Here is a 14,850-nt window from a genome sequence, read left to right on the forward strand (position 1 = left end):
TGCTTTTATTTGACCGCGATAGTAGATATACAGACAGTGTGTAGAGACAGGGATACAACATGTCATCTTTTGATCAGATCATCACCAAAAAGAAAAAAAATCTTTGATAAGTGCAGCTTTTAAGTTTCATCTACAGGTGACTGACTGAGCCTCTTCTGTCAGGCCTTTAAATCAGCTTGATCCAGTTGGTTTGTTATGGACACGGTTTGTCAAAAGTCCAGGAAGAAGTCGGGAACAAAAGGAGCTCACGACAGGAAATCCAGTCTTTCATTTAGAAATTCCTGCCACAAAGAATTTAATATGTTGGACACACGTACTGAAAACGTAACTCCCACACTGCAATGCTAAATAACTGCTTCAAGGAACAAGACTGAATCCATAACTTCATAACTGAATCTAAACTCCAATACGTGAGGCTAAACAAGTAACCATCCACAGCATTGTGGGAGAATTCCCCATCAGCAGCCAAACAGAGATCCTAGTGATCTCATGGTTTGATATGTTATTTATAAAGACCAGGAGGAGGAACCTTCGGGCTGTTTTGAGTGTGGAGCTTTGTGTGATTGTGTCATTTGCCTCAGGTGACTACAATGGTAAAAACATCTCATGATCCAGTACTGAAACACTACCAAAAGCCAGGGGGGGTTTTGGTAGTGTTTCAGTGATTAGACTGGATCTTTTTCCCTATTTCCCCCCTCTCTCTTCCACTTTTATCAGTCTCCTAATCCCTATTCTTTCTTACTCTCTTCCCCTTTTACCCTATGTCAGTCTCCTGACCTACTGTGTGTGCTTGTGGGTCAGCCCATGTGACTTGAAATGTCACACTTGCTCCCTAACGACACGGTCAGTTAAAACAGCTCACTGAAATGAGTACTTTATGGATGGACGTAAAGTAGTGCCAATTTGTGATAAGACAAATGTCCTAAAAATCTCAACTATCCATTTAGTCTCGCTGGCTTTAATGCGGGCTAAAAGCACAGTCAGCAAAGTATGACAAATGAGCATTTAATAATAGTGCAGTTTTAGCAATTTCAGAAGGATTTTGGGGCACTCATTTCCCACTGAAGAGAACCACAAATGGCCAGCTACAAAGACATGCATGCAAAAACCTGAAAATATCCCCTTTTAAGTGCATTCCACACACAGGAATGTGGTCAAGGAGGACTGCAGTGACTTATGAATTGCAGTCGCAGTGGCATTTTCTGGAGCTTTTCCATCCACTGAGAACTCATGACAGACTTCTTGGAGACACACAATGTTTTTTTGAGATTTTAAAATGAAAATGAAGTTGAATTCACCGCAGCACTTATTGTTTTGAGCAAGACAGTTTATCCATATGAGCCTAAACTTGGTCAAAGTATCTGGGTCTGTCTTTATATATTTACTGTAAATAGAAAGAGTGCAGGCTTTTTTCGACATATAGGAAGGACAGTGCTCAGTTCTTCAGTTTGTGAGTAAAATATCATATCATCTTATGGTTCCATCTGCACTAATCAAAATTTCTATATTAGCAATGGATCAAATAACTGTGAGAAATGTTAAAGGAGTCACTTGTGGTAACAAACCCAGAGAATTATTACCCAACTACGGAGCATTTTAGCATCTTTCAGCTCATTGTTTTGTTTGTTTTGGTTAACTCTCATCGCTCTCAACATCAGCATCTTTTCTAGCAGGAGCAAGCAGCAGTTTTCCAAAAAGGGGTGATAAACCCACTGTATGCTACCTCGGCAAAAGCTGACAGACAAAGCTGGCGACTAGCTGGTGAACATAGCATTAAGTTTATAGCCTTAGCATTTAGCCGCTAAGAGCTGTATATTTTTTATCTGGAGACCAAAACAGAGCTAAAAGGAGAGTGAATATTGGACTCGGATTCATTAGGTGACTATAAACTTGAGTCTAATGAATGCTAATATTACTACATGTCTGCTGGATGTGTAAATGAGCAACTGTTTGCTAACATGTTAAGTCATATCAATTTTATAAGGCAATACTCCTAAAGGAGTTTTTTTTAAATCGAAAACAACTGGACTAGGTTATTTGTCTGGGAAGACGTTTCACCTCTCATCCAAGAGGCTTCATCAGTTCGTGTACGCATCTGACCAGGCTAGGACTGGTCCGGACTGGTCAGGACCAGTCCTAGCCAGACAAATAACCTAGTCCAGTTGTTTTCGATTTAAAAAAACTCCTTTAGGATACTATGACCTGGACAAATGAGAATATACACAGGCTCATAAGGCAATACTGTTGCAGTGTTGAGTATAGCCTATGGCTTGTTTCTAAAAATGCCTGCAGGAGACATAATAGAGCTTTTGATTAAGTTAAGATCAATTTGTGAGACTGAAGATGAAGTATGTGAAAGAAACAGTCCCTCAAACAACTTTAGATCAACTCATTTCTTCCCATGGGACTGAAACTTGAATAGACATATCCTTGTTTCTGTGCCGGTGTTTTATGTGCTGTCTGGAAACACATAGTGTAATTAAAAGTTTTCTTAAATAGAATAAGTCAGATTTCCATCTGAGAGTTAAACTTTCTTCTTCAGCTCTGATTCATGCAGTAACAAACACAAACACATACTGTTATTGTAGCACAGTAAATAGCTGTCATGTGCTTAGTGTGTGATGCTTGAAGATGGTCCGTGTGCATGTTTGTGTGCATGTGTGTGTGTCCACGTGTGTGTGCATGTGTGTGTGCACGTGTGTGTTTGTTGGTGTGTGTGTGTGTGTGTTGGTGAGAGCCTTCTCCCTCTTTCTCAGTTTCCTTGTCTGTATTTCTGACCTTTTCTCTCTTTTCTCTCACTGTAATACTGTGTGTGTGTGTGTGTGTGTGCGTGTGCATGTGTGTGTGCGTGTGTGTGTGTGTGTGTGTGTTCAGAGTGCATTCCACTGGTTTCTCTGGAAGTCAGCATGTCTGCTTGTAGTTATATTAGCATTCAGAATCTGCCTCAGTTTGCCAGACACACACACACACACACACACACACACACACACACACACACACACACACGTTAATCTCCATAAATAAACAAATCTAGATGTCAACAAAGAAGAACTGTGCTCATATTCCTGTGGATGGCACATATTCTCCCAGTCCAGGTCTGAGTCAGATAATTGAATGTGAGTCTTAAAGGGCAAGTTCCCCCAATTCACAGACCTCGCTGTGGACAGTTTTTGAGCATTTTTGGTAAAAACAGTTCCCAAATACAGAATTTAGTTCTCCAAAACTGTCATTGCAATCCTTTAGTTAGCCCGAGCGTGTGTTGAGGTGTCAAACTGGGAAGAATTTGAATGAGGAGGTTGAAATGAGTCAAAACGTGAATGTGAAAGTAAGTGTTGGTCCTGCAGATAAGGACAGCTAATATTTATACAGCTGGACTTCCTTTCTCTCACTCTCTCGCTGTTGGTCTCGCTTTATTTCCTCTGGTTTTTTTTATCAGCTGCCTTCATCGTTTAAGTGAAAATCCACCTTTTAACACACTTGCAAAACACTCCCTTCTTTCCAGGCCCGATGCTGGGCTGTTAAGTTTCATAACGCTGGAAACAAGACTAAGAGTGATGACTCAAATCTGTAAATTGAGCAGCTGTGTCTGGAGCTGCTCCACTGGGAAACAATGGGAGACAGACTTTGAGGATACAGTGGCGCGTGGATATCATTTCCTCAGGACATGGGTGGACAAATCCTGGTTTTTGTCAGCGTAGCTTCTCCAGATGATGACACACATATGTATATGAGTGCTGGTTGTTTGGAGTCCAGCTGTAGCAGGGGGGTAATTTACCTGTATTCACAAATGTCTGAAGAGTATTTCCTCTGTGAAACAATTTGATTGTGAAACTTTTTAGCGAAACCTTCTGTCCTTGTTTGTCTCTCTTGTCTTCCCAGCTGTCCTGTGCAGCCTCCAGTAGAGCAATGAGCCCCCTGGTGGTTCCAGGGGACTTCAGTCAGCCGGCCAGTCCCTTCGCCTGTCTGGACAACTCTGCTGCCAAACACAAGCTGGGCCTGAGACACAAAGCCTGCAACAGGAGGAAACCTGCCAGTGTAAGAAACTCACACACATGCAAATATACTGACACTATCACAAATACACCCAATACATGTCTTTTAAAGGACCAGCTCACTTTATTACAACATGAGTTTTAATTTAATAGTTTTGTTTCATTCAGTTATCAGAAACTTCTTTCATGGTAATGGCTGAGATCTGAGATATCTTGTCATCACTGTGACAGCTGGGGAAATACAAGAAAAACCGGCAGTTTAACCGAATCAAATTAATCACTTTTTCTTTTTTTTTTTGGAAGTAAAACCAAAAGTAATAGTCCCCTATCCCAGAGGACATACTGTGTGTGCACAGCCACAATACGTACTGGTGGTCAAACTCAAACTAAGAAGTCAGTCTGTAAACTGTCATGAGTCAGTTTGGGTTGTAATTTTGGTGTTTCCCTCGGCTTCGGTTAACCTGGACTTGTGTACAGCCTGTTTCTTGCCCCTCCAGGCCTCATTTTAGCAATATTGACGTGTTACTATACCTCAGCCATTTACACGAAAAGCACAGAGTTATTATTACCAATAGAAACAATGACCAAAACTAAACACATAAAACCCGGGGTGTGTAAAAAGGGAATCATTCTTTAATCTTCTGCAAATGTTCTCTTCCCCAGAGTCACATTTTGCCTGCTGCAGCAACAGCTCAGTTTTTCTACAAAAATCAAGTCAATATTTTTTTATCAATTTTATGCCATTTACACATTTATAAACCCAATGAATGGGGTCAAAATGTTCACGTGTGCCTCTTCAGTCTGAGGTTCATCCAGTCACGAACAGTGAAGTGTTCAATATTCAGTTTTATCCAATTCCAAGATGCGTGTTATAAATAATGTGTATGACCTTTTTGCTGGATCAAAAGGAAGGGGTGGGGCCAGAGGTTAGGATCAGCCATAGAACCGGTGCTCTGCTCGGTGGACCTCAGCAGCACAGATGACTGACACTTTAGTAGATTTTGAATCTTCTCTCTAACTCCATCAGTGATTTGATAACTTGATGGTGGTCTGAGTGGTAAATGACAATGCTGACGTCATTGTTAATGTGTTGTGTCGGTGCAGAGGCTGGAGGTGAAAACGGAGGGAGACTCTGTGGTGGACGAGATGCTGAACAGCTCTATAACAGAAGCTTTGGAGGAGCAAGAAGAAGAGATGACAGAAGGTCAGGAGGCTTTTATTTCATTCAAATCAAATGTATTGAAGTCTCTGATTATCAATATTAAAAAAGTTTATTGTTTAATCAAATTTAAATTTTCTATCCAATCGGGGTGTATGTTTGAGGTATGACAGATATTTAAATTGCGATAACCAATTATCCTTCTCAGATTGGAAAATGAAAAATGACTGCCAAATTTATCATTCAAATAAATCCTTTTCAGTTTGTTCCTGAGCCTGTGACTGCTATAAGAACAGTGAAACGTGACTATTTACGATCTAAAACTTTAATTGCACTAATGTAACATTTCCTGAGTTTACATAATGGTTAATTGAGAGATTTCAAAACGAAGCCTGGGAGAATCCTGTTATTGTGAACATTTTCTGTTACACTAGAAATGATCTAAAATCTATGATCTAAAATAATTAATTTCATTTTAATATTGGCAGCCACAGACCTCCATAATGTTGCTGCTACTGTGTGATATCAGATCGATCTCTGAGACCTTTTGTTTCTGCCTGTAATCCAGCTGTAAGTTTTGATGACCTGAAACCAAAAGTGAAGAGGGACGAGGAAGAAGAAGAAGAAGAAGAAGAGGAGGAGGAGGAGGAGGAGGAGGAGGATGAAGATGAGCAGGAGGAGGAAGAGGAGAAAGAGCAACCACAGCATTCCAGACAATCCCTGTTGAGAGATAAGGAGGAGAGGGAGGAGGGAGAGGATGAGCCGGAAGCTGAACAGGATGTTTCTCACAGCCCGGACACTTCCTCTCCTCCTGAGCCGAGTCTCACTGAGGAGGAAGCCCCCGAGGCCCAGCCCCTGCCCTCCTCCAAGCCCAGCTCCAGAGCCTCCTCTCTGGACAGTCCCAGGTGACTACACATGATTTCCTCCTTGTTCTCTCCTCCTCACAGTATGAATTATTTTTGTTATCTTCCCCTGGCAATCTGACGTCTTTGATTTCTGCTTCCAGAGTCACACCAGAGCCCCCTGCTGGTCCAAGAGAATATCTACTCAGCCTTCCAGGTATTTCCTACGGCGCAGAGGAGAACAGAGGTGGAAGTGAGTTGGCACTGAGAGCAGAAGAAGATGGAGTCCAGGAAAACAGGGAGGAGGAGAGCTCCTTCTTACAGGAGGTACTGAGTTCCCTGAAAACTCCTCTCGCATCTTCCTCGCTGGGCGTCGCTACTGAGGGCGTCGTCCTGGAGATGAAGGAGGTGACAAAGGAAAAGGAAGAAGAAGAAGTAGAGATAGAAGATGGGGAGGAGGTGAAGGAAGAGGACGCAGAGGTGGATGAGCATGTCGGATATCAGACTGCTCCCTCGGCCCGTCTGGTGGGTCACACCACCGAGGAAGAGGAGGAGGATTCCACTCCTTCCTGTCAAGAAGAAGAAGAGGCAAAAAGTGAAGATGAAGAAGAAGAAGAAGAAGAAGAACTAGTTGTGGAACGATTCAGTCCACTTGGTGTATGTATTTCTGATTAATTCTAGTATTGTGATTTAAGTAGCTTTAAAATATTATCATTACCAACTACTGAACTGTAAAAGTTGTCATGACTACTTGCACCTCTTGTACATGACACTGATACGGTGACCAAATATTACTTTTACTTTACGTTTCAGAACAAGTATTAATAAGTTCATAATAAGTTTGAATAATAAAGCATTTTAAATTAAAACAATAAGCTCAAGAGGCTCAAACACTCTGTAGAAGTGAAGTGTGAAACTGTAGAATCAGGAGATAATTTTCTGTGGGTTTGTCACTACTAGCAACAGCTTTCACAGTGTTCACATTATCCAGTAAGTCCTCCATATCTCAAGAGCCAAGACGTTGTTTTCCTTGCACTTCAGAGCGACACTGAGAGGAGGGTGGGATGGGGAGGATGACATCATTTGTCCGTGCTTTCCAAAACTGCTGCAAACCACATTGAAAAATATGTTTATTTTATGATGTGACATTTTTAGTTAAAGCTTTGGTTAGATTTAGGTCAGAAAACAACTTGGATAGGTTCAAGGAAACATCGTGGTTTGGCCTGAAAAGACGAGGTGCGTCGTCATGGTTACAATATGAAAAGCGGTTAAGGTTAGGGAACAATTGTGGACAGAGATCTCTGCTTATTCTTATTTTCCTCTCTCCTTTGTTTTCCAGCAGGACAAAGAAGAAGAAGAACAAGTAGAAGCAGAGGAAGAGGAGGCGGAGGAAGTCAAACCTGAGGAGATACATGATATACTTACAAGAAAAACTGACATCCAGGAACAGGAGGAAAGACAGGAGAAAGAGAGTGAGGAGGCGGTTGAGCTGGAGAAAGAGACAGAGGTGGAGGAAGAGGGATGGGAGAAGATAGAAGAGGACGAGGAGGAGGTGAAGGCCAAGGAAGTGAGCATGAGGCTGGAGGAGGCAGAGGAGGCAACTGAGGAAGAGAGGGAGGACGCAGAGGAAGCGACGGAGACCTTCTATGATGCAGCAGTTGAAGAAGTTGGAAATGCCATGTCATTGCAGGAGGCAGATGAATGTGCAGACGACACTGTGTACGCCGCGAAACACACAAGTGATGATGAAACCCCGACAGAACTGGGGGATCAAGTGCTCGCCAAAGCGCTGGAGGGACAAGAAAACCGTGAGATAGCAGAGGAACGTGTAGAGATTGACCAATCAGAAGAAAGATCAGAAGAAGAAGAAACAAACCAACCTGATGTGGATGAAACCGAACAAGAAAATGTAGAAAACTCCTATTTAGAAACCAAACAAGTGGAAAAAGATCAATCTGAAGCCACAGAACAAGCTACTGTTTCCTCCAAGCTGCCTTCTTTGTCTCTTCCAGAGTCACACCATGACACCCAGTCTCCAGAGAGTGGCACCGTCTCTCCCAGTAAGACCAGCACCACCACTATCCACATAAATCTAGTCTCTCCCAGCTCCGAGAAAGTCACACCTTTCTTCCCACAGTCCCCAACCGCTGGACATCTGGGAGAACATGTCACCGGGTCACCTTCTCACGAACAACATGCAGCATCCACAGATGAAGAACGAGCTGATGCCGTGGAGGAAGTAGAAGAAGAAGAGAGACAGTCCGCCCTGGAAGAACAAGCCACACCTCCTGCCTCAGTGGAGGAAACAGTCAACCGGCCATCCAGTAGTTCAGATCAGAGTAAAGCCCGCTTCACCGTCGCCCCCGCCTGGCAGAGATCACAAAGTCTGACTCCTCCCTCCTCTCCACCCGCCTGCGTCTCCTCTGCGTCATCTGCCTTCACAGCGCACGGAGCTGAGGAGGTGGAAGCTACAACCAAGAAGGATCCAGCTGTGAAAGCAGAGCCAGCGAGTTCAACTAAGGTTGAGCTGGTATTGAGTCCTGGTAGAGCGAGGAACGCTGAGAGCGCCGCTGCCGCCGCCAAACCGCAGAGCAATGCATCTCCATCCTCCGTTAAACCTCAGACCTCAGCTGCTGCGAGCACAGAAGGTAGAGACATTAAACATGATTATTGGTATCATTTTATAAGTTGCTTCTCTCGTTGTCTCTTCCAGGGTTGATTCAGTGTCCTCAGCTGTAATCACATGTCCCATTTTCACGATGACCCACACCTTCTGTTTTCCAGTCACATGAGCTCAAATGTCTGTTTGACTTAAAATAAAATCCAACCACAGACCAACTTTTCCACCTCCCACCTACAGAGAGCTCGGTCGTGGGGGAGGGAAACCCCGACAATCCGTTCGGAGTCCGGCTGAGGAAGACGTCGGCTCTGCAACGCTTCAGCTCGGAGGAGGAAAACGCAGAGGTGACGACCCCTGACTGTGATGTTGTTGTTGTTGTTGTTGTTGTTGTTGTTGTTGTGGTTGACTGCTTGTTTTTGAGTGCGGTTTTAAATGTTTTATGATTTCATTTATTTAATTTCACACATATCAGAAATGAAAATAGAACATAAGTATAGAAACATGATAATAGCAATGGGTGAAAATGGGACACCCCAATAAGCCTCAAAAGCTTGTGAGCAGGGGCCCAGTCCCTGCACGTACCAAATACAATTACAGCCACAAAATACTTAAATCCTAATAATAATAATAATAATAACTAAATGGTCAAAACATCTATCACATCAGTCCATATATCTATTTAATTGGCAAGACACACGATCAGCAATAAATCGTAGATAAAAAAATCAAGATGTTGTCATCGGAGCCCCTGTCCAAACATACATAGGATCAAGCCCACACCTTGAACTGTTCTCGTCTACTCCCGAGAAGACGTTTGCTGGAGTTTATGACGTTCTCTAAACTGTAGTTGCCTGTGCCTGATGCATATTGATGAGCCAATCAGCAACTGCAAAGACATATGTGATATTTGTTTGGCTAGTTCCCTCTATCCTCTACCTGCAGTTGTTAAAATGAGACAAATAGAGTTTGAATGCGGAGTCAATGAAGGAAGCAGGGAACAGATCATTAGCTTGTTAGTCTTTATTTATTAACTATCCGGTTTTCTCTTATTCAGTCTCCCATCGAGTCTCCAATTCAGCCAACCAGCTGTAAACCTGAGCCACCGCAGCCAATCAGCGTGAAGCCCTCTGTAAGTCAGCCAATCAGTAACAAGCCTGCCCTCCCCAAGAAGCCAGACGTACATGGAGACAGTGGAGGAAAACCCAAGCGTATCTCAGGTGTGTATGTACATAAACACAATGATTTACAGCTGTGTTACACATACAGTAAGGTGCTCAGCTGTAATAGTCCGACACTTGGGTTGAATCAGACATCGGCCCCTGGCGTGACAGTGTATCTGCTGTGTTATCGATTCAGACCCAGCTGCAGCTCGTGGTGTTTCTGGTGGACCCGATTCTCCCAGCTGGATCTCTGTGGCCAAACAGAAACAGAAGATCTATAAGGAAAACACGCAGGATGAGATCACAGTCAAGAAGGTAATCTGTGTGTGTGTGTGTGTGTGTGTGTGTGTGTGTGTGTGTGTGTGTGTGTGTGTGTGGTCATACATGTATTTTATGTGGACACAGAAGTTGTCATGAAGTCGGGCCAAAGAAAAACACCAGTGTTTAGGTTTGTGTTTCCAACTGTCTAAAAATAAAGTCCTCAGCTGGAACTGCGTTCAGATCATTGTCTTCACTGTTGGTTTGTCCCCTCTTGCTTCCATATGTGCAGTACATCACCACACATGTGTTCTAGACATCAGCATTTATCCAGAACCTGTATAAGTGACTGTGACTCTGTTATCAGGAGGAACAAGAGAGGAAGCCTTCACTGCCCATGTACGTCAGCTCGGCTGCGAGCAGGGAGCAGATCAGCAAGACAGCTGAATCCAACAGCAAAGGTCAGAACACACACACACACACGCACACACACACACACACACACACACACACACACACACACACACAGGTCAATAAACTGGATTCGCTTTCAAAAAACACATCAGTCGCAGCGTGGGAGCGTTTCAGCTGGCTTTATTTTGGTTCGTACACTTTAACATATGTAATCCGCTCTACAAGATGAACACACGTCAGATGTTTCTAAAAGTGACCACTTCACTTGTTGTTTGTTCAGACTTGTTGCATGTCGGTTGGTTTTGACTGATGTAACGCTGCCCTCCTCTGTTCAGTCTCTGCCACTGCAACTGATCCCACCACACTCACCGTGGTTCACCTTTTATTAACAATCATATTGTGTGCTGGCTGAGCTGATGTGTTGATTACACATCACAGCCGACATCGCTGATCAGGCTGGCAAGTTGACCGAAATACAGTGGGTTTTTTTTTATTGATGAAGAAGTATAATTGTTAAAGAATACAAATTATAGATGTGGGAATGGTAAAATCCTCCCGCTGCAGAATAGAGAATAAAGGGGGGAAAACAAACCACAGATCACCACACTGATGAATTGTGCTGTTTTACATAATATGACTGTTCTTCTCTCCGCTGTGTAATCAGTGTGATTGCTTCTTATTCTCCTGCGCCTCTTTCGCTCACCTGTGACTCAAAACTGATTATGCTCCTGATACCACGCATTTATTGTTAAATATATAATTTGATACAGGTTCCTGCATTTGCATAGAACTGCATATTTATTGAGCTCTTCCTGAAAATCACACACTATTGGTATGCATCTCCTCCTGCAGCTCAAATCAGGCGTAAGTCTTTGTCGGTGGCTGCCATGATTGATAGAGTTTTTATTTACTATTTACTATTTAATAGTAATCCCATAGGCACCCATTGTATTTCTATCTCGATCACTGTATACAGACTCCATTCATATTTTAAAATGTCCATTATTGCACACAGATCAACTTTGCATGAGGTCATTATGATACCATGCGCAGCTAATGCATTATTATGAGTGGTGAATGGTTGGAAGTCTATATATACATTGCATATATACAGTAAGTCATTACCTATACAGAGTACAAGTACAGTTATTAAATCCTTATGTAGACGTGTTTTAAAGCCTCTGTTCACGTCCTCTACACGTTGCATTACAACTCAGCAAATACACTAAGATCAATGAGTTTTCATATGATTATAAAGTCATCCAAAGATCAGACCAGTCTTCATCACTGCTTCTCTACTTTGTCTGTGTTTGACGTGTGTGTGTGTTTCTTTTTTTCCTCCAGTGAGTTCGTTGGAGATCAATAAGCCTTCAGCGTCTGTAGAGAAGGAGGCGAGGAGAGCTCTCTCTCCTCCAACTCCAGTGCCACCTCAGCCTTCAAAAGCCCCGTCTCTGCCCTGTCCAGTCCCTCCAAAACCCCAGGTTCCCCCGGCCAGCACAAAACCTCCACCCCAACTCAACCCAGACCACAAAGCCCTGTCACCCCCTACGCCGGTTCCTGTTCCCCAAAAATCTCCCTCTTGCACAAGTCCTCCGTCTCTCTCCAAAACGGCCTCCTCCGCACCTTCCTCCAAGACGCCCCAGCCCCAGAGTACGACGGCCTCCCCCACTTCTTTTTCATCGAGAACCGCTCCGGAAAAGCCTGGTTCGAGAGCTCCGGGTCTTTCAGGTCAGAGCCCGTCCTCCCAGCGAGGCCCGCCTCCCCCTGCTCTGCCCCAGGACGAGCCTCCATGGATGGCGCTGGCCAAGAAGAAGGCCAAAGCCTGGAGCGAGATGCCCCAGATCGTACAGTGACGGGCCGGGTTTAAGTAAGTTGGTGTACAGGGGCCTGAGCAGGCTCAAAAGAGGACTGAAGAGGGTCACATCCGAAAGGGGGTTGAAGTGGGTCTGGATGCGCCAGAATGCATTTGCACACAAAGAGTTGTTGTTGTTGTCTGTTGTTTTCTTATTGTCCTGGCTTCAGGCTTCAGATTGGTAAAAACTCTCCAATCACGCAGCTAAAGACAGGCTCTGTTTAACCCCGTCTCTCTTCACGTCCTTCAGTTGTACAGTCGTGTTTTCTAAATGACAGGGTAGGACCCCCTAAAGTTAACGCGCCTCACTTAAAGTGGATCCAGATTTTTCTTGTTTTTCAACAGTCTCAGTATGCTATAAGGTGCCTGAATGACAGAAAATATAACAGTAAATATTGTTTTTGATTCCAGCTGATATCACATAACATTTCAGGGAAGGAAGAAGGACACTTTATTTTATACAGAGGAAACTTTATTCACAGAAGAACGAGACAAATTAAATCTTGGGGTTGGCGATTCATTTTAGTCCATCTGAAGATCGAGTGGACAGGGTGCTGTTTTTCTGTCAGTCTCAGTGTGTGTGTGTGTGTGTGTGTGTGTGTGTGTGTGTGTGTGTGCGTGTGTGTGTGTGTTTATTTTAAGGCAGTGATACATGCCCACATTTTGAGGAATGCTGAAAATCGTCATGTCCAGAGAGTAAAAACGGGACAACATCCAAGTTAAGCTGGAGAAAAAATGTGCTGAACTAACTGCTGCTGGTCATGAGTTCTGGTCACGGCTCCTCTGTGTATCAGGTTCTGTAGACAAATATATTTCCTATAACGTGATCCACAGATACTAAACTAACCATGTTTGTTGTGTTAGCGAGTGCTGAGTGTCTCCAACATGTTTCAGGTTTTCAGTGTAAATTATATTTTTAATTTTCTCTTTTGATATTTCTAATACGTAACTCCAGATCGTCTGTCAGCGTCCTACAGAAATCTAAGAGCTCCAAAAAGTCAGCTGTTCAGGAAATTAAACAAAACTATCATTACACTGACCGTCGTGTCTTTTTAATATTTTTTTACTGCATCATCATGTTGGCAGCGTGTTGTGGATTATTAAATGTTTTCCAATTACAACCAAGCGTGTAAATAAATCAATAGATATAATTAACTACTTGGAGATTGTTTGTTGCAAGATGAAAGTTTCCTTCGTATCGATTAATTATCTATCACACAGTAACTATATATGTTTTATGCATTTTGTTTTATTTTGTATTGCCTTTTGAGAATTTGTCTTGTACATAAAATGTGCAGTAAAGAACAAATTAAATCACTTTTTAATGTGTTTATTTGTCATCCGTCTGAATGAATTTCAATTATTTGATATATTTTCTTACAGTGTAAAACAACCGAGAGGAGCCATCCACTGCACAATATATCACCATGCCTAACTGCCTGATGGAAACATTAGCATGTACATTCTTCTTCTAGCATATCTTCGGATGTCTTCTTCTTTTCCAGGTACTTTCTATAGGCCATAGATGCTAATGAGGACACAGAGGTTGTGATTTGTGAGTTTTATGAACCTCAGGGGAGTTTTTATTGTATGATTAATTCCTAACAATGGTATAATGGCTTAAAGCTTTTAAAAATAAATTGATTTAAAAAAACAAATGATTTGAAAATATTTGAAGCATTTGAAGCATAAAATATCCATCTCCAACATAATGGCTTTATTCAAGAGGAATAACTTGAAAGATTTTTTCAGAGTAAAATCATCTGCGAGGAAAGGCAGTTTCCTGTCTTGTAGATAAAGTGTCAGCAGAAACAGCCTTATGTACAATTAAAATGCGGTTAAAGGGATACTACATTTTTTCTCTGTTCAACCCGGTGAAGGCGACAAACTGTGGTTTTAGTTTTGAGTTTCATGTTGTAAAGTTAATGTCATGTTGCCAAGTTAAGTTTCACCTGGCTGCAGCTTCATATTTACAGCCATGACAGTGGAATCAATCCTCTCATCTAAATATCAACAAGAAGGGAAATAAGTATATTTTCTTAAATGTTGGACTGTTTCTTCAACAATGACAAAATGAATGTTTTTCAGGCTTTAAAACTTGTCACTGTCAAGCAGCTGATGAAGTGAAACCCACTGTGGTCAGACTGTCTGTAGGCTGCGTTCAAGTAAAACAGGAATGTTAAAACACATCAGCAGCTCAAACTTTGTAATTAACCACTCTAATCAAACAAAAACACACTAATGAGACGTCTCCGGTTACTTTTAACTAGTGTTGCCATTTCACTCCACAGAATTTAATATAATATATCATCATCATCATCATTTTAAACTGATGAAGTTAAACTGAGTGTCTTGCACATTCACTGGACACTCCTGGAATTTACACACATGTGCATGTGTGTGTTTGTGTGTTTGTGTGTTTGTGTGCTTTTCGTTTGTGCGTATGTGACTTCGTGCTCATGTGTGGCCAGAACTTGAGCCAAATGTTTGTGTGCTGGCCTGTACAGGGAATGTTTTCATGTGCATGATTGATTGTCCCTGTGTATGTGTGTG

General features: G+C 42.5%; 1 protein-coding gene across 3 annotated transcripts in view; it reads left to right on the plus strand.

Moving 5' to 3' along the window:
- Positions 1-13,626, plus strand: part of LOC111646460 (uncharacterized) — a 46,611-nt gene extending 32,985 nt beyond the window's left edge. For 2 of the 3 annotated variants that reach the window (XM_023395949.2, XM_023395951.2), the window contains exons 7-16: positions 3,880-4,035; positions 5,097-5,196; positions 5,720-6,056; positions 6,158-6,650; positions 7,333-8,641; positions 8,854-8,957; positions 9,668-9,830; positions 9,970-10,088; positions 10,399-10,492; positions 11,790-13,626. In XM_023395949.2, the coding sequence (XP_023251717.1) occupies positions 3,880-4,035; positions 5,097-5,196; positions 5,720-6,056; positions 6,158-6,650; positions 7,333-8,641; positions 8,854-8,957; positions 9,668-9,830; positions 9,970-10,088; positions 10,399-10,492; positions 11,790-12,298 (3,384 nt within the window). In that variant the 3' untranslated portion in view covers positions 12,299-13,626. The remainder of the gene's footprint in view (positions 1-3,879; positions 4,036-5,096; positions 5,197-5,719; positions 6,057-6,157; positions 6,651-7,332; positions 8,642-8,853; positions 8,958-9,667; positions 9,831-9,969; positions 10,089-10,398; positions 10,493-11,789) is intronic. The other variant, XM_023395950.2, reaches the window with a different exon arrangement.
- Positions 13,627-14,850: the final 1,224 nt, after the last annotated feature.

Source organism: Seriola lalandi, unplaced genomic scaffold (genome assembly GCF_002814215.2).
Source record: "Seriola lalandi dorsalis isolate HSWRI2012SDOR001 ecotype SW California unplaced genomic scaffold, Sedor1 jcf7180002054971, whole genome shotgun sequence".
Lineage (NCBI taxonomy): Eukaryota > Metazoa > Chordata > Actinopteri > Carangiformes > Carangidae > Seriola > Seriola lalandi.